Source organism: Ctenopharyngodon idella, chromosome 20 (assembly GCF_019924925.1).
Source record: "Ctenopharyngodon idella isolate HZGC_01 chromosome 20, HZGC01, whole genome shotgun sequence".
In the NCBI taxonomy this organism is placed as follows: Eukaryota; Metazoa; Chordata; class Actinopteri; order Cypriniformes; family Xenocyprididae; genus Ctenopharyngodon; species Ctenopharyngodon idella.
The window spans coordinates 22,366,466-22,389,688 of NC_067239.1; the positions used below are offsets into that span (position 1 = coordinate 22,366,466).

The 23,223-nt window shown below is 37.2% G+C and overlaps 2 protein-coding genes across 3 annotated transcripts; one reads left to right on the forward strand and one right to left on the reverse strand.

The window, feature by feature from the left end:
* Positions 1 to 273: 273 nt before the first annotated feature.
* Positions 274 to 15,059, forward strand: firrm (FIGNL1 interacting regulator of recombination and mitosis). Of its 2 annotated transcripts, XM_051874418.1 has the most exons (25): positions 274 to 639; positions 823 to 937; positions 1,096 to 1,135; positions 1,363 to 1,451; positions 2,121 to 2,225; positions 2,329 to 2,469; positions 2,660 to 2,822; positions 2,944 to 3,028; positions 4,870 to 5,008; positions 5,860 to 5,949; positions 6,037 to 6,101; positions 6,899 to 7,047; positions 8,385 to 8,514; positions 8,862 to 9,048; positions 9,839 to 9,921; positions 10,238 to 10,289; positions 11,179 to 11,268; positions 11,448 to 11,633; positions 12,117 to 12,233; positions 13,355 to 13,450; positions 13,599 to 13,712; positions 13,818 to 13,922; positions 14,280 to 14,360; positions 14,457 to 14,588; positions 14,670 to 15,059. In XM_051874418.1, the coding sequence occupies exons 2-25, from the start codon at positions 848 to 850 to the stop codon at positions 14,874 to 14,876; spliced, it is 2,736 nt and encodes a 911-aa protein (XP_051730378.1). In that variant the 5' UTR covers positions 274 to 639; positions 823 to 847; the 3' UTR covers positions 14,877 to 15,059. The 2 variants fall into 2 exon arrangements, with proteins under 2 accessions (XP_051730378.1, XP_051730379.1); XM_051874419.1 differs by lacking the exons at positions 274 to 639; positions 823 to 937; positions 1,096 to 1,135; positions 1,363 to 1,451 and adding an exon at positions 1,477 to 1,860.
* Positions 15,060 to 16,020: 961 nt separating this feature from the next.
* scyl3 (SCY1-like, kinase-like 3) lies at positions 16,021 to 23,223 on the reverse strand. Its single transcript, XM_051874420.1, has 14 exons — positions 22,985 to 23,223; positions 22,287 to 22,477; positions 21,927 to 22,112; positions 21,712 to 21,825; positions 20,573 to 20,629; positions 19,900 to 20,002; positions 19,369 to 19,480; positions 19,022 to 19,099; positions 18,806 to 18,945; positions 18,531 to 18,718; positions 18,223 to 18,394; positions 17,723 to 17,893; positions 16,779 to 17,545; positions 16,021 to 16,687 (listed from the first exon to the last, which is right to left on the reverse strand). The coding sequence occupies exons 2-14, from the start codon at positions 22,449 to 22,451 to the stop codon at positions 16,631 to 16,633; spliced, it is 2,310 nt and encodes a 769-aa protein (XP_051730380.1). The 5' UTR covers positions 22,452 to 22,477; positions 22,985 to 23,223; the 3' UTR covers positions 16,021 to 16,630.

A 23,223-nucleotide genomic window follows, 5' to 3' on the forward strand; every position in this document is an offset into this window, starting at 1 on the left:
ATTTCTAAATGTAGGCTTAAAACGGAAAGTATGCATGGACGATACATTAGAAAAATGTACATCTGCCTGAGCCGGGCAAAGTGCTCTTCCAGCAATTTTCAGTAAAAGCGCTTCTTCAGATGAATCCTACAAAATTGTGTTTTCACCGTTTGTTCCGCTGTGTCACCGCCTCGTACATCGATAAAACAACACTACGTTTGTGATTGGGCCAAAAATGAAGTGTACAACGTTCGGACCAATCACCGTAGAGTGCGGTGTGAATTAAAACCACCTAAAACGGCGGGAAGTTTGGAGCGGTACCATATCAAGTTTATAGGGGAATTCGTAACCGCCGTGCCATTAATAAAGTACATTAGTTTAACGAACAAAAACTTAATGAGATTAAGTGAATGAATTTGATCTGCGTATAGTTATATATGACACACATAGCGCTTAAAACAGTCTCCCAACAGGTTTTGTTTTTCTAAGGAAACCCCATCCAGTGCTGGCGAATGCATTCACCCAGCAGCAGAAGGAAACAAGGAGAGCTCAAAACAGAAGAGCTAAATATGTGTTCAGGATCTCATTATTGTCCATAATTATCACATGAATTTGTTATTAAGCGCTATTTTTTTTTCCATCTGAGTGAGTTTTTTTTAAGTGAGTAATTTTTAAGTACTTATTATATGAAGCTCGTTGTAGTTGAGTTAGTTTACCTGCAGACTGAACGAATAAAATAACGATTACGTTACCTTTTACCACGAAAACATGTTTGGCCATCGATATATTTGTTACGTAAATATATAAAAATCGATTTAAGTTGCAACTTTGTTTTCAACGTAGGTGTGTTTTGAAAACGGTGACCAGAATGTCTCAAGTGACTCTTTTGGATGAAGTCTCTCAGTGGAACCAGGAGACCTGTCAACAAGAACTCAAAACTGTCCTACCTAAACTAGTTATATCCTTTCCTAAGTACCTCTTCAAATTCATTTCATTAGTAGTTTAAAGCATTATTTTAACGCAGGCAGGAGTTACACACATGTATTTGATTGTTTAGGACTGTCTTAGTTGTCATAGGTGTAATACAATGATTTAGATTGGCCTTGACACATGCACGCCATGCATCATGACACTGACAGCTGGGAAGAGCACACTAGTAAGTCTGAGTTGTTATCACTACTTCTCTTTCTGACATGGCACATCTCGGGTGCCTCCAAACATAAGTTTTATTTTATGTGATATATGTAAACCTTTATTATCGTTTGGTTTTGAGACAATTAATCTTTATCAAGTTCTTGTGTATTGTATATTGTGGTGGCTTTCATTGCTTTTTTTCAATATTTTATTTGTATAACCTATTTTGTTTGATTTTTGTCTTCACAGATATTCTGCAAATAATCACAAGCAGGTTCCTCCCTCATCTTTCTTTATCTGAATTAGAGACGGGATGTTTCTCCACTGTCTTACCCAAGGTTTGATCTTTAAATTCCCACAAAATGCCTGTTCTATAGTAGGGGTAGACATTTTGTCATTTTTTTTCCCCTTTCAAATATTTGATAGCTCATTAAAAAAGTACTTGAGTACTCTGGATATCATGACTATAATAAAACAATTTTAATTAAACCATACTGTTAATTAAAAATAATATGAGAAAAATAATATGCCTACTTCTAATTATAATTAATAATGCATCAATGTTTTTTTTTTCATGCAATATCTGAAAGGAATCAGGTCGTTTCAAACAACCCAGTCGTAGTCAATAATGTTGGGACATTGCCGTTTCATCAGCGTGAGCTGATGCTGAAAACACCGTTAAACTGAAGCACTTTGGTGGCAGATTAATTGACTCTACCAAATACATCCTATATGAGATGAATCAAAGTGAGTCACTGTGCACTTTCAAAGCCATAATTGTACTTTAGTTCTCTGGTCTGGGTAGCATGCTTTCTTTATGCTAACCAACTGGTCCTCAAGGTACTGCCCAAAATTGTGCCATAACCATCAGAAAACAAATTTTTTGTTTTGTTTTAATAATCAGTCGTCGCTGTCACTTTCAAGTACTCGAGTACTTGTTCCTGTTCTATAGCTTGAAATATTCAACACGAAGCATGTTTTTATGTGTTGTCATGAACAATCCACAGGTGGTAAAAGTGTTTGCGGGTCTTTTGGAAGAAATCAGCAAGCAAATTGGAGGGCTTTCTAGTCAGAACACAGAGCTGCATGTATTTTTGAGAAATATACTGAAGGTTTGAATATGCCTTATTTAATAATATTTCAAGCTTGTGTACAGCAGTACAGATTTCTTCATTTGCTGGTCATAGAGCTTTCTGCTGATGTGTTTTTGGCCAGATGATGGTCCAGACCCTGGAGTCTCTCTCTGGCTGTGTGCGTCATGTCAGTTCCTTTGAAGAGTCTGTCTCCTTTGACACCATTCGCTCTCTACCCTCTTGCATCCTCAGAGTCCTAAAGGACACCTTCCAGCACTGCAAGGTACATTATATTTTTTACTGTACATTATTTTTTTTACTGTACATTGAACATATTTTTGCACCATCAGGCATGGCCTGTAAATACACCAAAAAGGCTGTTGACTGTTGTTGTGTGTTTGTGAGCTGCTATATTGGTTGTGTGGAGAATTGTATTTGCTGTTAATTTCAGTATGATGTTGTTGTGTTTATAGGACAGTGAGGTCATGTACAGCGGAAGGCTGTCGTTGGTGGGCGATCTGCTTCAGGGCCTGTTTAAAGAGGCCTATTCTTTGCAGAAGGGTCTGATGGAACTGTTAGACAAAATTAACTTGGAGGACACTGCATCTGAGGAGGAAGTATCGGATATTGTCACAGGTTTGTTTTTTTTCAATGTGAAGGAAAGGTTCAGTTTATTTCATGCAGTCTCTAGAGAAGAGATGGATGTGCTTTTCAATAGTTTTGATTTTTTTTTTTTTTTTGTTTGTTTGGCTTGCAGTGATTCACAGTCTGCTGGACATATGCTCGATCATATCCAGATTGGACATTGCACTACATGCCAACACATGGAAATTTATCATTAAGTGAGTATAATGTGAATAGAGATGCACTGGTCGACCGGCCATAAATCGGAATAGGTTTTTTGTTTTATTTTGGCCAATCTCTATTATTGCAGTAATTTCTTAAAATTTAATTTTCACCTCCTTTCACCTCGCTAGCGATGGCCCTGTGTGTGGAAATTATGAGGTCTGTAAACAGGACGTTAACACAGGCCAGAGGCAGAACAAGCTAAAAACAGGACGTTAACACAGGCCAGAGACAGAACAAGCTAAAAAAAGAAGCAAAGAGGAGAATAGAGATGTGTCAGCAGAGAAAATACTGTACCGAGCACAGCACTGTTTGTGATGCTCGAAAATATTGAAGAAAAATATAAATTTTGAATTGGTGGTGGTGGTTTATGTGAATGCATCTCTAAAGGGACCTGACTGTCTTCAGAAAAGTTTCGTTGGCTTTATCTTTTCCTCTTACCTCTGTATAATGCCTGTTATAAGCAGCACTGCTTTGTGAACAGTGGTAACTGAGGAAACGCTATATTGCTGCTGTTCAATATGCACCACCTACTGTCGGAGAGTAAATTTGCATTTTCATTCAGTCTGTCTACTGTTTTTGTTATGTGCAGGTGTGTCTTATGTAGCATCATTTCACAAATCTAAAGTCAGACAATGCTTTTTTTGCTTTAAATCTTAAGATAATTATGCAATCTAATTGTAATCAAAAACAACTGCTCATGGTATGTGTTTTAATAGAAACAAATTTTTCATCCATTATGTCCATTGCGTAAGGCGGTATTTTATGAGCTGAAGTAATAAGGAAACTCTCATTTTTGCTTGATTTACTGTAGTCTAATGCAGTGGTTCTCAATCTTTTTTATTTAACTTTGTACTCTTTCCAAGATAATATTCGAAGGCTCTCCTATCTAATCTGAAATATACCTCTGGTACTTCTGCTGTAATATAAATAAATAAACTAAAAATATATAGTCAGTTTAACACTGTACATTCTTATTTGTAGTGTTTTTATTAACATTTTAACCCTTTAACTTAAAATATTAGGAACACGGCAATAACAGACCAGAGCTGCGTTTCCCAAAAGCATCGTAAGCCTAAATTGATTGTAGAGACCGTTGGATGGCTATACGGTCAACTTACAATGTTTTTGGGAAACGCAGGCCAGAGCCTTCTCTCTCAACGGCTCTGTAACATACCAGCCTCGACGACTGTGTAAATAAAAACATGTGGAGTTGGAACTGCATGCTTTGCTGACTTTGTGGTCCTTTTTAGCAGCCATTGTGCAGTTAAACTCTGCATTTTATAATACTGCAGCTGCCTACATGCGCAAGAGGCAACTGTTTACACTTGTACGCGCATGCCCGTGTGCATGAACGGTCATGTGACATGCATTTTCAGTCATGTAGTGTGGATGGAGGTAGTTTCTGAAACGCCAGTATAAACAATTCATTTTAAATTTGAAAATGCGCTAGTGTAAACAGAGCCTTAGAGTGATCAAACCAGTGTGATTGTACTCATCAAATGGCTAATTACATTTTTTTTTTATATAAATGTAAATCATTTTAAGACTTGGGCCCTCCTGGTCCCTGATTGAGAATCAGTGATCTAATGTATGGTGGCACACTGTCTAATTCTTCTAATTCATTGTATACACATTATATCACATTGTATTGCGAGCATGATTTGAATGCGAGTGACAAGTCAAAAAAAAAAATTCTTGCCCTTTCCTTTAGAAATGTTCAGACATTATAAATTATACATAATACTTAATTGTTAAATCTAAAATTTGTATCAAGAAATAAATGATACTGATTAAATGACAGATTTATATGCTAACAGTTTTTATTTGATTTCAGACAGAGTGTGAAGTACCAGTCTCTAGTAGAAGATCGGCTTCACCACACTGACATAGCCTTCTCATTGTGTGAAGACCTGTGCACGTCTGTCCAGAACTGTCTTGAGCTGGCTCAACAGATCCAACAGGCAGGCCTACAGGTGAAGTAGACTCATCAGTTAAAATTAGTGCTCGACCTATATATCGCCAAGGACGATGATGTTTGGAATTTTTTAATTATCAGCATTGGCTGATAAGTTTTTTTTCTATTTGGCCAATGTGTCTGAAACTTTTTTGGCGGCACTGAGAGGGCCAGTGCCCGAGCACACAGCACTCCTATTCTCCATCTTCATTAGTTTACAGTCTCTGTTTAACAGTTCAGTCCAGTACATTATTAGATAAAACTGTTTGTATATTACTAGCAAAATCCATAAAAAAAACAGCGCAGTGAAATGCAAAAACTGTAGTCGTCAGGAAAACACTATAACACCTGTCGGTGTCCCTGTGTGTGGAGAAGGTGCCTGAGCCCAGCTTTCGTCTCCTACGAAAAGCTTTTTTTTTTGTTTTTTTTTTGTTTTTTACTATTTCTTTAGATTTAGATGTCTGTTTATTTTACAGATTTTACATAATTTACATAACTATTTATTTGTAATGTAGTAAATATTTTGTAAAATAAATGAAAATTTCATTTCAGCAATTGTTATGCATGTGTTTCTGCTATTTTTAAATTAGTGTGAGATTATTTATATATATTTTGGCCTTATATCAGCTATTGGCCACCCTGCTCTCTAAAATATCAGCATTGTCATTGGCTATGAAAAAAAATCAGTATCGGTTGACCACTAGGTAAAATTCAACAGAACAGGGTCCATGTCATTTTTTACAGAGATATGATTATTTATTGGTTGCTGTAGTAATGGTGACCTAAAAATGTGCGTCAGGGACTTTTTTTTTGTTGGTTAGCAATGAAAAGGTCAGCTTATATCTGCCTTCCTTCTTTTGTTCCTTGTAGGAAGTTGTTCACTGTCCAGAATACAAGCTTTTCCAAAAAGCAACAAAGATGTGTAGGTTTTTTGCCAACACATTAGTCCACTACACGAAGGTAATTGAGGGAAAACTAAATTTATTCATCAAAACCATGGTTATTATGTTATAATATATATATATATATATTTTTTTTTTGTGATAGGAATTTAAAACATTCCTTGCCAAGTCATGCTGTCGATTTCATCAGTTGTATCTCCAAATCCACAGGTAATCAAATATATATTGCATAAGGTCAACACTTAACATGAGGATTTTAATTTTAAAATCATGTCAGAGTTTCATATTTTTTCCCTACTTGTTTTGTCCATTATGTCTAATTAAAGGGATAGTTCACCCAAAAATGGAAAATTTGATGTTTATCTGCTTACCCCCAGGGCATCCAAGATGTAGGTGACTTTGTTTCTTCAGTAGAACACAAATGATGATTTTTAACTCCAACCGTTGCAGTCTGTCACTCGTATAATGCATGTCAATGGGAACTCCATCTATAAGAGTCAAAAAAACATGCACAGACAAATCCAAATTAAACCCTGCGGCTCGTGACGACACATTGATGTCCTAAGACACGAAACGATCAGTTTGTGCGAGAAACCGAACAGTATTTATATAATTTTTTACCTCTAATACACCACTATGTCCAACTGCCTTAAGCATCCGGTTGGTGAGGTCTGAAAACACGCTCTGATGTATTAGAGGTAAAAAATGATGTAAATACGGTTCGGTTTCTCACACAAACCGATTGTTTCGTGTCTTAGGACATCAATGTGTCGGTTTAATTTGGATTTGTCTGTGCATGTTTTTTTGACTCTTATAGATGGAGTTCCCATTGACATGCATTATACGACTGACAGACTGCAACGGTTGGAGTTAAAAATCATCATTTGTGTTCTACTGAAGAAACAAAGTCACCTACATCTTGGATGCCCTGGGGGTAAACAGATAAGCATCAAATTTTCATTTTTGGGTGAACAATCCCTTTAACCTTGTGGTTTTCCCCTCCTTAGCAAGTTCCCACCGTCTGTGTGTGCCCTGTCTGTGCCTCCTGCCCTTAGTGAGGAGTTGAGAGTGGCGGTTCTGGTTCCCATGGATGTCATGCTGACACAGCTGATGTCCTTCCAACCCTTTGCTGAGTCTGTCCTGGATCCAGACTACAGTGAGCTTCTTATTGCAAACTACCTTGAATACTTCCAGTGTCCTCTTGAACCCTGGAACTTTCTTTTAACATTTCCTCCAAAAATGTTTGTACATTGCAAGCTCATATATCATTCAGCCTGGTCATTAAGGTTGTTGTGCTGTTTGTAATAGGAGTAATTGGTCACTGTCTACAAAGTCTCTGGAGGGTAAAAAGATTAGGTGATGAATTTCTTTCATGTCAAGGACATGGTTATATAAGAAATGCAGAGAGACCGACTGTCCATGGCACATTGCTGAGTTTACATCCTGTGCCTTCCCAGGTCATTTAAATTGAACAAGTACATTTGGCCTTGCATTATTACAGGGCAATACATCCTTCACTGCCACTGTGGAGTTGCACTTTATGTCTGTGATGTTTTAGATTTTTGCATGATTTTTGCAACCACTATAGTAGAATATACTAGTGTAAATCATTAGAAAAGTCAAACAGAATATTTTGTTTATTTGTAATGTAATCATTTTAGACTAATTACAGGCACATAGGTAAGCAAAAAGCATTCAGTACATATTTCATGCTGTACACTACGGAGCCCTGCACAAATAAAAAATAATTTGTTCCCACAACTTAATTTGTTCCCTTGTTGAAAGGGTTAGTTCACCAAAAAATTAAATTTCTGTCATTAATTACTCACCCTCATGTCGTCCCAAACCTGTAAGTCCTTTGTTCATCTTCGGAACACAAATTAAAATATTTTTGACAAATCCAAGAGGTTTCTGATCTCTCTATAGACAGCAATGTCATAACAAATTTCAAGGCTCAGAAAGGTAGTAAAGACATCGTTAAAATAGTCCATGTGACTACAGTGGTTCAACCTTAATGTTATGAAGCAACGAGAATACTTTATGTGCGCAAAAACAAATTAAACTATTTTAACGATGTCTTTACTACCTTTCTGGGTCTTGAAATTTGTTATAACATTGCAGTGTATAGGGAGATCAGAAACCTCTCGAATTTCTTCAAAAATATCTTTGTGTTCCGAAGATGAATGAAGGTCTTACAGGTTTGGAACAATGTGAGTAATTAATGACAGAAATTTCATTTTTGGGTGAACTAACCCTTTAAGGTAAATCGTGACCACGATGTACTAATTAATTCCCTTGATTTACTTAAATCATGGCCAAGATTTAACTAAATTACAATGAGAGAACAAATTAAATACAATTTAGTACAACATCTAAACAATCTCATTTTTATTTGCATTTCATGTGCAGGGCTTCATAGTACACATTTCCGAATGTTTTCGTAAACAATAAAAATTTTAAGCCAGACCTCTGTTTTTTGTTTGTGTGTTTTAGGGGGCAGTACAGAGCTTTGTCTACCACAGTGTCTGCTATTGGTGAATGTACTGGGTAAACTCTCCTCCCAGCCAGAGGAGGCGCTGCGGCTATGGAGTGATGGCAGCCAGTTTTCAGAGGAAACTCCTAGGTACTTTACAACTGTATAATTTAGCAAGATTAACTTGGCAATCAAACTAGTCAACACTGATGCAGTTGAGTTTATAGCATTATTAAGCATACAGCCTTCCCAGAATTGGCTTGGCGAACATTTTCAGTTTTATTTGTAAGATTACTATTTTACTAAATAAATCAGTAGTCTTAAATTTGAAATATATTGTGTGAGAAATAAGATATAATAAGTGTGACTTTAAATTGTTTAGTAGTCTTAACTGTCACTTTTAATCATCAATTTAATGAATCCTTGCTGAATAAAAAAAGAAAATCGTACTTAATAAAAAAGTACATAATAGCAGCAAAAATGCTTTCTTTCCTCAGATGGTCTGTGTTTGAGGCCGTGTTGCAGAGTTTTCGGCAGTGTATGTTGGAGCATGCAATTCCGGTGTGGTTACCGGGGGTAATGCTGAGAGGACAGGCTCAGGGTACAGTCAGTCTGCACCAGCATGTGTGTGTGCATATGTGTGCTTGTGTGGCTGTGCTGCCCACGCAACACTTCCCTCCACTGGTCAGTGATCTCTTTTGAACATTTATTGAATTCTGTTTAAATGTGGTCTAGCAAAGCTTGATGTTTCTCTCTGGATGATGTGACATGTATAAAATTTCCTTCAAAACTTGAAAAGACAAGTCGCAGCTTGACGTGTCTTGGCATAATTTAGGGTGACCATACGTCCTTTTTTTTCCCTGGCCAGGATTTTTAAATTGCCTAAAATGTCCCAGTTTTGGCTTTGTTTTCATACTTGCTGAAGGTAATGACTGAAAAGTAATTTGACCAATAGCGTGCCGGCATTGTACATAAGCGACTCGTCGTGGCTCGCGAGAATGCAGGATCTACACAGAACGGTAAAAGCATTGAAAATATGACAACATTTTAATGCATGAGGACTGTCAACAGGAACAGTGGCGTGCACAGACCTCCGCGTAGAAATGGCGTTCTGAAATGGTGTTCCATGGACACCGAAAAGGGCACTTTCACTGTCACGATTAAATGGGCAGGAAATCCTGGCCAGGACATGTCTGGGAAAAAGAGGATGTATGGTCACCCTGCATAATTATTTTTTCATGCTGTTTTTGTGATCACTATATGATAACATGGTTCACGCAGAGAAAACAATAAAAGAAAAGTTTAATCATTACTTTTAATATTAGCTTTTAAATCCTCCCGTTTATGCTTATAGTATTGGATATTGAATGCTGAAATCATTTTCTACTGGCTAAGCGATAAGTACTTAATAATACATTTCTTCAGTAAAAGGAAACCATCTAATCTTGCAGTCCTCTCTGTTTCCTTCTTTAAGGAGCGGTCACTATTATCTGCTGTATTACAGCCAGACACACAGACGGCTGTCTTAGCCACAGATGTCTGGTGCTTCCTGGCACGGTAAGTATAGATACACACAGGAGCATAGACTATCAGACTTCTATGACTACTAGTTTCCAGAGATGCTGAGCATGAACAATCAGGGGACATTCCTGTGTTTTAATTTTTTCAGAAGTATAAAATTCCAAAGTTTTGTCATTGTGGTTGAGTCATTCAGAACTTTCTAAAGCCTACTCAGTAATATTGATAACCATCGTTTACTAAGACTTGTGTCCATGTTGTCTCCAAGGAGGAAAAAAAACATATACTGCACTGAAGAATACAAGAAGTACACATGTAGTACAATATCAGAGTTGTCTTCTCTTTCTCTCTTCAGGTATGGCACGGCTGAGTTGTGTTTTCACCATGTTCTCCTTATTGCTCACCTGGTGAGTGGAGTCTGTTGGGAATGTGACCTTTTCTGTGTTCTTGTGGTTTTCTGGAAACTTGTCTGGGATGACGGACCACAGGGAACACTTTTTCTCTCTTACACCCAGACTAAGCTGACAATTGGTGTCAAATGAACATGGGGAGGAACACACCTGTCCATCACAACATTCTTATGGCGTTTGTCTTGTGTGCTTGGTATTATTGTAAATGCTCTTAATTAAAACAATATAAAACAATATAAATACACACACACACTCAAAATTTTGAAGCCAGTAAAATTTTTAATGAAGTCTCTTATGCTCATCATAGCTGCATTTATTTGTTAAAAAATACAGTAAAAACAGTAATAATGTGAAATATTATTGCAACTAAATAGCAGTCTTCTGTTTTAATATATTTTAAAATTTCATTTATTCCTTTGGCAAAGCTGAATTTTCAGCAGTCATTACTCAGGATTCTTTGATGTAAAGAGAGTTCAAAAGAACTGCATTTATTTGAAATGGAAATACATAAAAGTATCTACTGACACTTTTGATCAAATTAATGCTTCCTTGTCGAAGAAAAATATTAATTTCTTCATATTCTTTCCTAAACAATAAAAAAAATCTTACAGACCTCAAACTTTTTGAAATTTCAAATACCTTTGTCATTTTTGAAACATACATCTATGTTTTGCTTCAAGTCTTTACTTGTCCTATTTTCTACGTAATCTTTGGTATTTCATAATTTATTGCATTTTCTATTTCTAAATCTATTGACAATTTTAAAGGTGACTAAATACTCTTTGGACCCATTGTAGTTGAACTTTTGGATCATGTTTAGATTATATTATTTCTTGAAGTTCTTTCAATTAGTGGCTTCTGTGACCTTTATTGTTGTACTGTCTAGATAAGGTCCTGTCCTGGTGAGGGTTATCAGCTGATTCACTTGGCCCTGCTGCTTAGACGTCTGCTTTTTCTCATGACTCCAAAGCACCAGGTTAGTTTCTTTTTTCTCTTATCCTGATATAGCATGTGAACAACTGCAGAAAACTTCCTCAGAACATTGATGAGTTTGTTAGTTTTTTTTGGCTTCCTAATATAGTTTATGTATGTTCCCACAGTTGTTCTGTCTTAGCACAATGGTACATTTCTAAATATAAGGTGTTTTTGTGACAGGTGGAGTTTGTGGAGCGCTTCCCTCCCTCTCAGGAGGAGAACCTGTGTGTGTGGCGTCACACTCTGCTGAGGTGTCTGTGTGTGGAGGCACGTATGCAGGTGGAGGAAGAGGTGCTCGTCAGGGCTTCTGTTGTGCTGCAGGAATGGCAGAATAGTGGCCACAGGCTGGGAGATATACCGAGACTGGTGAGGGAACTGAAGTGACAGTGCTGCCACCCACCACATAAACTTTTGATACTTAACAGGATGTTTGCCATCATCTTGAATCACATAAGGCCTTGATTTTACAACAATCAAAAATTCTGGCATATTAACTCTCCACCGACAGTTCAGACATCTATATTTATCCGTCTGTGCTAATCATCTGATTGCAGAGGAAATGGAGACTTAGATCCAGATTTAAGTTCCAAGGCTGTGAATGTGTTTAACCCTGAGCAAATTCTGATAAGGGTTGTTTAAGATTAATGTTGTGATTATGGGCACAAAACAAAATATATTTTATATTTGGCCAATGAAAACTCAGGGACTTTTATTTTTATTTCAACCCTTTTACCACTTTCTATTGTGTTGTTGATTAACATATATTGTGTAATAATTGACATCCTGCCTTTAAAAACCAGACTCGCTTTTAAGTATCACTTTTAATTCTTGTTTCTCTGTGTGATTCAGAACCGGATACTGGGCTGTGTGCTGCTGGTGATGGGAGGGAGCAGCCTGCAGGCTGAATGTGTGCTGTCTTCTGTGAAGATCATCTCTCAGCTATGGAGTCGTATGAGTAGCAACCAGGTGAACAGATTTCACAACTGTTTAAAAGTTTGGGTTTTTTTATTCCCTAATAGAAATTGACACTGTTATTCATCAAGGATGCATTAAATGGGTCAAAAGTGACAGTAAAGACATTTAGAGTTACAAAAGATTTCTATTTCAAATAAATGCTGTTCTTTTGAACTTTTTATTCCTCAAAGATTCCTAAAAAATGTATCCCAGTTAGGGGTGTACAGTGGAGCCAATATATGTATCTGTAACAATCTCAGAATTATTTGTATCTGTATTTGTATTCGATTAAATCTGGAAGTGGGCGGGGCTTTAACTGGATGTTCTTGAAATGTAATTCCGATTCCTTCCGTTTTCATTTAAGAAATATGCTTTGTATAACTCATAAAATAGTTTTTTTTAATAATTATAACATTTATTGAAATATCTTCTAATTAAAACAATAGTACTAAATGTTTAATAAAAGGAAAAATAAATTCCCAGAGTTTTACAATTAAAAGAGTTGTACAATTGTAAACTGTCCGGACAGTCATCAACAACCTCAAATAAGAGGATTCTATATAAAATAGCTGAATCCACTTTTATTGCCAAGTACAACACGTACAAGGAATTTGTTTGGTATGCCGGTGCTTTACAAAGAAATAAGAAATAAAGAGAAGAATAAAAACATCTATAAATTTGAGATAATAATATAAATAATAAATAAATATGCCTTTGATAAGAATACACATTTTAAAAAGTTGGTGTAAGCGCAGCATAGTCTGATTAATGTGTGTTTAGTGTAATGCATATGAAGCAGCATTAATAAGGCCAGTAGCAACTGGAAAAAAACTGTAATAAATTACATTATAAAATATTTAAAAACTTTAGAATAGAAAATTGTTATTTTAAAGTGTAATAATGTTTTACATTACTGCTTTTACTGTATTTTTGATCAAATAAATGCAGCCTTGGTGAGTGCAAGAGACTTCAAAAACATTATCTTACTTGACCCATTATTTGTGAATGGTAGTGTATAGTTTTACACAAACTAAATTGAAGTTTATATGTTAAGCAGTTGCACTTACAGGGATCTCATTCAGTTATTACTGGGTTTGTATTTTTTCTTTATAGTTTTTCTTTACTGTTATCAGGTGCAGGTTCATCCTCCTCTCCAGTGCACTGTGAAGCTACTCCTGTCAATATCAGCTGTTCTGATCAAAAATGTAGAGCCACATGTCATCGTTCAGGTGATCTTTTATCATTACATTCAGTGGGTCATTTTCAACTTCTTTCACCTCAATTTTTACTGTATTTTTAGGACCGTCATAGTTCTCTTTCTTTTAAAGCTTTATATATCTTTGTTCATTTGATTCTTTTTTTTTTTTTTTCCTCCAGGCTGTTTCCTGTTTGAGTGGTTTGACTATCCAGAAATGCTCTGATGACCTGCTTTTAGCTGCTTTGGAGTTCCTTGCTTCCATGGGAAAAATATTTTTTCCTCCAAATATTCAGGTATAAGTGGAATATGAGTAAGATGTTTTAAAGACCTCAAATGAGTCTCTTTCATGTAGTCATTTCTCTTTGTGTGCATATAAATATGTATGTGTGTGACTGCAGTGCCAAGTTTTGCCTAGAATCAGTGCTCTGTTTAATGGTCTCCTGACTCACACATCCTGGCTGATACTCCACCATGTCCTGGAGGCCTTTGGCCTCTTTGCAGAGGTCAGAATTTTCCCATTATATAACCATTTGTATTTTTTTTTTTTTATATATATATATTTATATGAAAACAGGCAGTGTCCTCAATTGTTAAATTTGTAGTTCAGTAAATCAGAAGTGAATGTATAATACGTTTTTGAAACAACATAAAAAACAACTTACAATAACTAACATAAGGGTGCGTTTCCTTGAAAAACAACAAGCCAATCCTGTAAATGATAATTTTCTCTCCAGAACTTTTTTTTTTTTTAATATTTATTTATTTCTCATCCATTGAATCTCATCCATTTATTTATTGATATGTATATATTGGTATTAAGGTGACTTGTAATCTAGCTCACGTCTCTTTTCAACTTCAAGATAACCAACCATGAGGAAGTTATTTCTCAAACATTGACATCAGAGGAGGTCAAAACCAAAGTGTTAAACTTCCTCAGTAAGGTAAGAATTGAGATATCCATAGACTTTAAATTTTAAATGTATAATTTTGTGTTATTGTAGTGTTCCTTATATAGATTATTGTATTACTTTCTATAGACCGTCTCACAGCAGGAGTCTGGGGAAGTGAGACTAGAACGTCTGAAGGAGTGGAGAAGTATAATAGAGAAACACCATGAGCAAATGGAGCGTGAGAACAGCTCACCTGTACACACACCACTTACTGAGGAGGTGAGTGAGTAAAAGGATACCTATTTATTCCATATCCATGGAACAAATTTTACTAATTCTATATTTCTTCTTCTGTGCCAGCCATGTCCGAAAAAGGCAAGGCAGGAGACCAAAACAGAAGAGGAGTATGAGCGATACCTCCAGACAGCAGAAAGTGCCTTGAAAGCCCTGCAAGCTATAGAGGGGCCTGGACACAGCCCGTCCCCTCCGCAGTGGGTCAGGGCCAGACTTCAGGCCTTACAGACACTGATAACTCAAATCAACACCACTACTGAAGAGCAGCTCTGATTCAACCACAGCACCACCTCTACCTCTGGCTGCTTTTAACACAATATTGCCTTGTTTGTTCCATACCACTACATTTGTTGATGTCACCTAAGATATTTGTATAAAAGTTTATATGGAAAAGGGTCACTCCAAAAAAACATTTAATTGTTTATTAAACTTTATTAAAATTGATTGTTTTGTAGATTTTATAGCTTCTTGTATTTCTGTCGTGTCTGTGTCTGGTGGATATATTGACATCAAATCTTGAAGTCTAAAGGACTCACTTTAATGGTGCGTTTAACACCTGTGTCAGGAGATTCAGACTTGTAAAAAGCATTCATGTCCTCATAATTAAGACTAGTAAACATTTGATTTGTTGAAGAGCTGCGACTTGTAATTACAGTAATTCCAACATCCCAATTAAGAAATACTAGAGCTTGCTGTCATTTTTCTTATGGTTGTGCATGCAGCATGAAAATCAACATGACACTATTTAGTGTAAAGGCCAAGTATGGTGTACCATACTCAGAATTTGTGCTCTGCATTTCACCCATCCAAGTGCACACACCATGAACACACCCAGAGCAGTGGACACTGGGCAGTTATTTTTTGCTGTGGTGCCCGGGGAGCAATTTGGGGTTAGGTGGCTTGTTCAAGGGCACCACATTTGTAGGTAATGAGAGTGGAAGAGAGCGCTGTTCATTCACTCCCCCCACCTACATTTCCTGCCGGTACTGAGACTCAAACCGGCGACCTTTGGGTTACAAGTCTGACTCTAACCATTAGGCCACAACTGCCCCCCAGTTGTGATTTGTTCACAATAAGATAATTTAGTATGCAAGAAAGAAGACTAATTGCAATTCAGCATTTAAATGTTATAATGACATCATGGCTGTCAGTTAAATTTTGAATTGTAAACCATTCTAAATGCTAGTTCACATTTCACTGACAGACACAAACAATCACCAGATTACATCAGTTTGTTGGAAAATCATACCATACTGCCCAGACATTCCATGACCCAAAAAACACAGATTGAACATGTTCAGGCTAACACTCTGATCCGAAATCCAACAAACATGTCTGCTGGCTTTGGTCGATGTCTGTCGGTGCAGTGTCAACTAGCCCTGGGAGTGGGAGATTTTTTAAAATTTCATAGTCAACATGAATTTAAAATTTATTTTTATTTAATACTGTACATGTCTAAAGTAATCAAAGCAGGTCAAATACCATAAAACCATTTTATTTAATCAGCAGCTGATAATACAAATAAATTATGTCAGGCTCTCACCCAAATCTAGTGAACAAATTAGAGTCCGTGTATGAATGCATTTTTTCCTCACGTTGAGGCTGTCTGTCCTCTAAGGCTTATTGAACAACAACAACAAAAAAAAAAGCTGTATGGCACAAATAAAACCAACATTAGAAGTGGATGTATTTTCAAGTTATGTAGCCTTCCTCAGTGCAACATAACTGAAGGATTCCTAATAGGATTTGGCATACTTAGGTCCATCATGCTATCTTGAAAAAACAAAACGACACCCTTTTCATTAGCCAAACAATTTCTATTGCGACGGTAGATTGATTATCATATTGGATTGAGTGCGGGAATCTGAAAATACACACTACCCTCTTAAACTGTAGTTTTTAATTACTACATTTTTATGTCTGTTGTAGTCTAATTGGTTGGTCTTTAGTGACAATATCATGATGGCATATGTAAGTGTTTTTGTATGGGAATCTGTCATATGGCTTTCTGTAGAGGACCACAGTGATCACCATGTGTTCCCATCTTCCCAGTTGAGGTCATCACCCCAACCTTCTGCCTCAGTCTATGAAAACAAAACAAAAGTTCAGCACATGCTTCAATGCTGTTCATCGTCATACTGTAGTTATAATAATATAATAGATACTGGGTCTTACCTCAGTCAAGTCAGCTGCAGCAAATTTGGCAGTGAGGCTTAGTCTATCTATCGATGGGTCTGATGTTGTATATCCCGTGATGGGTTCACTGGCCGAGCTCTCCACAGGGAGCAGAAGAGATGAGGAAGACAGCTTTATTTCTGGGACCATGTCTGCAAAGAAGTCTAGTTCTGGATCTTTCTCTGGCTTCTTCTTCACCGCAATTGTGAACTCCTCTCCGAGACTTCCAGCTTTAGGGCTTTTGATTGTGCTTTTTGGCTTGGGCTCCGATGCTAAACTTGTTTTGCTGGGTTTGAGGGTGTCAGTTGCCTGGTCCCAACCGGTGTCCCATGATGAGGTATGGTTATGATCTGGAGCTCTTTTCACACTAGGGTTCAGTTTGAGTGCTTTTGACTGTCTTGGAGGGCCACCTCTAGCTTCAGACAGAGATGACGCACTGCTTTTTGTTGATGTCTTTGGTACAGAGACTGGTAAAGGAGTGGAGGGTGATTGTTCTGAGATCACTTCGGAGTCCTCGAAATCATCCCAGGGTTCCTCGCTCTCATCCTCATTGTTGGCTGGCATAGCAGAGTTGCTCTGAGCTGGGATATCTGCCGACTGAATGCTAATCTGGACTGATTGGCTCTTGTCTTTCTCTGCCTCCTCTGTGTCACTCCAGTTAGGCCAGTCTTCGTCGGATCTCACTGCTCCGTTACTTTTCATGCTGTCCACAGCCTGTGTGCCTATTTTGTACCCATTCAAAGGGAACAACATCTCGCTGCTAAACCCTGGAGAGACCACTTGTTTTAGAAGGTTTGCACATTCAAACACCAAGTAGGGACAAATAAATTTAATTCATGATAAATTCTTGTTTTGCTTTTCAAATGTCCAAATTATTGCTTAAGAATAAGTAGCTAAGAACTGTATACTGTTAAGAGTGATTTCAAGCGTCAGTTGTGGCATACCTGCTCTCTCTGCAATGGTGCGCTGAGCGGCGTTTTTTTCAGTTGCTTGGAAGGAGTACATATTTTCTATAACAACCTTTTTGTCCTCTGAGCCCTTAGGGAACAGATTCAGAACTTTGGGTGGTTGTGAGATATGGGGATGTGATGGCCCAACAATATGCACAGGTGATGCTGCAGAGGAAAAAGTTACAATTTAGATGTGCATATATGTTTTTTGGAACATTAAAAATGTGTTTATAAACAGTTAATTGAGATAAATCTGTTTGTAATCAATGATTAATCTCAAAATTTTGTTTTAAAGCGTAGTGCATTCAGCTCCTCTTTTAGAGAAAGAAAAATATATCACAATTATATAGAAATTGATGCAGCAGCGTCCTCCAGTGGCTTGAAAACAATGTTAGTACTATCATATGAGCATCTAAATTTGATTTATAAATACATTAGCCATTGAGAGAAGACCTTTACTGGGATAAATGAGAATCCAGCTACAGGATACGTACTCTCTGGGGTGACCTCTGTTGACTTGGTGAAGTTTGGCGTTGTCCGTTTAAAAACTTTTGTCCTCTCCCCACCAACAACCACTTGGGCACCCAGCAACGGGACAAGCACAGCCAAGCTCTGTAGTGTCAGAGCGACGAGTGAGTCATTTGTATCCCTCATTCCCAGCAAAACCTGAATGATAAAGTGTGGAAAATAACTGAAACAATCACAGTATAAATGTCAACTTCTGAATTTACTCATTTTACATTTCTCTAAAGTATACAATAGTACTAAGCTGTTGATACAAGCACAAACATTCTCAAAGTACCTGAGGAAGAATCTGTTTTTTGAGTTCTTCATGAGGAAAGAACTCTGCATAGATGTGAATGTGGGAGAGAAGCACAATCCTGACGTGTTCCTCATTCATCTTATAGAGCTTGAGGAGCTGAGGAACCACGTATCTCCGATACAAAGACATAGACAGAAGACACTCCTCTCCAGCACTTACGTTTGGGTCTGTACATCAGAAAACAGTTTGCATCACCACTAAGACTAATAAAGTGAGCAGTAAGCATCATTTAGAGGTTTACTGACTGGTTCTACCTTGCTTAGGCCGTAGCAGGTTAGGAAGGAAGCTTTTCACAGCCATGGGCTCAGCAAACACTAAAGAATTGAGCAGTTTAGGAGCCAGACGTGTAGCAATTAACACCTCTGGGAGGTTCTGAACTCGGTCCAAGAGAAACCTGCAGAAACACACAGCTATTTAAGTACATCATGTCATTCTTCTAATAAAATCATGTATTTGAGATGGAAGCTTACTTGAAGAATTCATTCTTCTCCTCCTCATTTTTCAGGGTCAAACTCTTCAGAAAATTCATGATATCTAAGAAGTCATTTCTATAAGAGATAAATATTGCAAAGTTTGTTTTCATGACATCATCTTAATAATCATCAATATAAGGAAATTAACTTTTTATAGGCAGATTAAATTATATTTTTAAAAACAAAAATACTGCAAAAACAGTCAAATAGTGAAATATTACTACATTTTAAAGTGTAATATATTCCTATTATGGCAAAGCGGAATTTTCAGCTAAAATTAAAGTTAAAGACACTTTACCACGAATAGACTATTAATTTAAATAGTGTAGTTTTCAAAAGCAAACCTGAAGAAAGCGTGAGTCAGCAAACTGCTGAGAGATGGGCGAGACATGGGGTCAGGGGTCAATAGGCTGGCCTGCAGCATGTTCTTTAGACTCTCCAATAAATCATCTGAGACTGAGACAGAAAGTTTGGGTGGAGGACCACATGGAGAACACGTAAGAAAGAGGGAATGGAAAAACTATTAAGTGAGTGAGACTCACTAAAAGAAAAAAAGATAGCACAAAGACAGCCACACATATGTTTTCAGTGAGCCTCTGCTCCAAAAACCAACACAGAAGCCAAAATGTTGCATCACTACTACATTGCTCATGTGGATCATTTTGTTCTTTGAACATGAAAACCTGCTCTGAATGGAAAACGTTTCTTTAAAGAGCCTCTGACGTGTAAAATCATTTTGATCGCAGTTGTCAGTCCATTAACAAATATGTCACAATGTCTGAGCAGGAAGAGCTTAGCAACTGCCACAACAGGATGAATCCTAGACACACTCAGCCTGCTTTACATGCGTCTGTTGAATTAAGATCGTTACTAACCATGTCCCGTCAGGAGTGGAAGAAGAGCCTCCAACATCACCCCGAATGAAAAAGCGTCTCGGGAGTGGGCATGCTTGTCGGGAAGAGTTTTGAATCCTTCAAGCTACAAAAAAAACAAACAAAAAAAACCAACAACATTATATTACTTAGTCAGAATGATCAGGGCTGTCGTCAGCCTGTAATTTTACCCCAGGCCTTGTGAATTCAAGCAGCAAATCAGATTATGATGAAAAATTGGGTTTGGTAAGATTTTTTAAAAATGTTTTTGGAAGGGGTCTTCTCTTCTTTAAAAACAGTAAAACAGTAATATTATGAAATATGATTACAATTTAAAATAAATAATATATTTTAAAATTCCTGATGGCAAAGCTAAATCAGCAGTCATTACTCGAGTCTTCAGTGTCACACAATCCTTCAGAAATCATTCTAATATACTGATTTGGTGCTCAAGTATATATTTCTTATTATCAATATTCAAAACAGTTGTGCTATATTGTAGTTGTAGTACACTGTTGCAAGAATTGTTCAAAAGAACTGCATTTATTTGAAATAGAAATCTTTCATAACATCGTAAATGTCTTTACGGTCAACTGATCAATTTAATATATCCTGAATAATAATAAAAAATCTTACTGACCCCAAACTTTTGAACGGTGGTGTATATGGTACCTACCTTTTCCTCGGGAGGAATGGCACCATTTTCCCTTACATTCTGAATACTTCTGAGAAACTGGAGAGGAAGTCACACATACAAAGAGTTAAGAGTAATCAACTTTGTCTTTCTTTGGTATTAAAGATATTGAACTATTTTTAACAAAGCCATGACTTTAAAAATATTTTGAAACAAAAGAGAAACCCAGGGGGAAAAGGATTTGCACCCCCTTTAAAGGTGCACTTTGCAACTTTTTTAGTTCAAAATTAACAAAATTTAAATAATGACAATACACCATCAATGAATACACCATCAATCCTTCTTCCAAAACATGTTTTTGTCTTACCCTGATTCACTATGGTAAGCTGTTATGTGTGTTTATATTTTAGACTGAGCGGGATGATTTTCACAAGAAATTGCATTCTTATGTCCCTTGCCATGCGTGTCTCGTCGTATACATCAATAGTGAAAATTTGCTCTGGCTACTTTGTTGCGTGTATGATGTGGGAGTGTCATAAGAGCTGGAAAGGTTGACATGGAGCATACTAAAACTTAACCCTCCGGGGAATCACCCGTTGTAAAATAAAGCGAACAGAGGAGCTTCTGCTTGCAAAAAGAGAATGCAACAGAGTTTGTAATAAAATGAGAATCAACACCGACTTGGTTTTTCAGAGATGACGAGAACTGAGGGATTTGAAATGTTGTAAAAGCGACGCAGAGATGATTTTATTACTCAACAGGTGAGTAAGGTATTTTATTGAACAGATAAAGTGCCATATGAAGCTTTCTAACGGAGTTCATTGTAAAGCATTATATATCGTGAAGGGCTATTTCTTTATGGTTGTTGTAGCGCTGTGCTGGAATTTACTTTAAAGCAAGTACCATTTTTAATAATGGGTATAGCTACAGTAACGTCTTCAGCTAATCAGCTTGAGATTCTTTCCATCTAAACTGGTTATATCTCTTAAGCCTAGTAGTGAATGTTTTATGAGCAGCAGTAGAATAACCATATTCATCCACACAGTCATGCAGAGCCCAATCATAACCAAAACAATGTTCTTCCGCAAAATGCATGCAGTCTCGTTTTTTAACCGCTAGAGAGCCAAAAGTTACATAGTGTACCTTTAAAGTATGTATACTTAAGTAGTTACGGATGTCACCTCTGGTGTTGCCTCTGAAAACTTGCAGACAGTTTCCATTCCCCCAAGCTTCCAATGGCCATCTTCACTGATAAACACTGAGGATATGCATACATTATTGTGACTTGATTTGCCCTAATAGACAGAGAGAAAGAGAAATGATTTAGCTAGAACAATGTGTGTATATTATGTCATTGCTCAACTAAATGTCTAAAAAAACGTAAATGGACTCTTACCCTGTCATGTAGAAAGACTAGTGCTTGCAGCAGATCATAGAGGCCTGCGCAGATTTCCTCTGGAGTAAGATTGTCTAGCAGCCGTTTTAATGGTTGAACTGGCTCTGTCACTAAATGTATACCGCCATCCTGCACTGAGCATGACAGGAAGCGAAGAAGACACGGATGCCTTAATGTCTTCAAGTGCTGTAAAGGAAGATGTATTATCTCAGGTTAATTCATTTCAATGTACATTACATGGGTAGGCTGTAGTGAATTTTGAGTTATTAATAAATTCTAATATAATAATTAACTGTTTATTAATGATTGACAGGTAATGTATGTTATTGGTGAGGTTGCTTATTAGCTGTTCACTTTTACCTTGGCAGCTTTATTGACTTTATCTTCATTGTCTTGCTTATGCACAAAGACGGAGGCAGGCTTGCCATCCCGGAGGAGGGCGGAGTACATGGTAAGACCAGAGGGCAGCGTCAGCAGCGGCTCTTCCAGCACACAGCTTGGCAGGGCACTGCTCTCAGCACCCATCCTTATTCTGAGATGGTATCGTCTGCCTATCACATTGTCAGTGGAAAAGACATATTGAATACCTGTGCTACAAAAGACAAAATGTATCCTTCATATGTATACTGATGACACTGTCATAATTGAAACACCATTGATTATTGAAACAGGGTACAGTACTCACTGACATGCAATAAGGAGCATGCAACATGTCAAAAAGTAGCAGAATGTTCATTACAATCTTTATTCAGTGTTCTTACCTGTCTTTCAATCAATGACAATCTGAAAATAACATTTAGACTAAGTGGTCACAGTAATTATTGGCATATGGTTGCTGCAATGACATACAGGTTTTTCAAACAACATGTCATGTCAGGAATTCTTTACAGAGTATATTTATACTGTATCAACACTGGCAGAATCACACTGGACAAGGTCTTAACGTCACATATTAGATCCGGTTCGCATTTTAATTGTCACTCAGTATTCAGGAGAAGTGTTAATTTTGTGTACCTATCTATAGCCTATATATAACAGCTGTACAGCGAGCAGACTACCTGTATGACGGTGTCACCTCGCAGGAAGCGAATTGCCTAGGAAAACCAGTTTTCCTTCCCAGTAGGAACCATAATTGCAAAAACTATCAGCATTTGCTTTCCATTAACTTCGACCAAGTCTTTGCGCAGCGGAAAAACACTTTGAATTCATTTTCCCAACAACAAATCAGATGATTTGAGAGACTGCATCGATTATGGCAGGATACTTCCTGTTCGCAAACGGTAAACACTGACTCTTC

Excerpts from the sequence above, each read along its gene's own strand:
- firrm (XM_051874418.1), top strand. The coding sequence starts at position 848 with ATGTCTCAAGTGACTCTTTTGGATGAAGTCTCTCAGTGGAACCAGGAG. Across the intron at positions 2,226-2,328 it reads TTTTGAGAAATATACTGAAG|ATGATGGTCCAGACCCTGGA; the intron begins GTTTGAATATGC and ends GTTTTTGGCCAG. Across the intron at positions 7,048-8,384 it reads TGTCCTGGATCCAGACTACA|GGGGCAGTACAGAGCTTTGT; the intron begins GTGAGCTTCTTA and ends TGTGTGTTTTAG.
- scyl3 (XM_051874420.1), bottom strand. The coding sequence starts at position 22,451 with ATGGGTGCTGAGAGCAGTGCCCTGCCAAGCTGTGTGCTGGAAGAGCCG. Across the intron at positions 18,946-19,021 it reads GAGAAGAATGAATTCTTCAA|GTTTCTCTTGGACCGAGTTC; the intron begins GTAAGCTTCCAT and ends GTGTTTCTGCAG. Across the intron at positions 18,719-18,805 it reads CCTGCTACGGCCTAAGCAAG|ACCCAAACGTAAGTGCTGGA; the intron begins GTAGAACCAGTC and ends TCTGATGTACAG.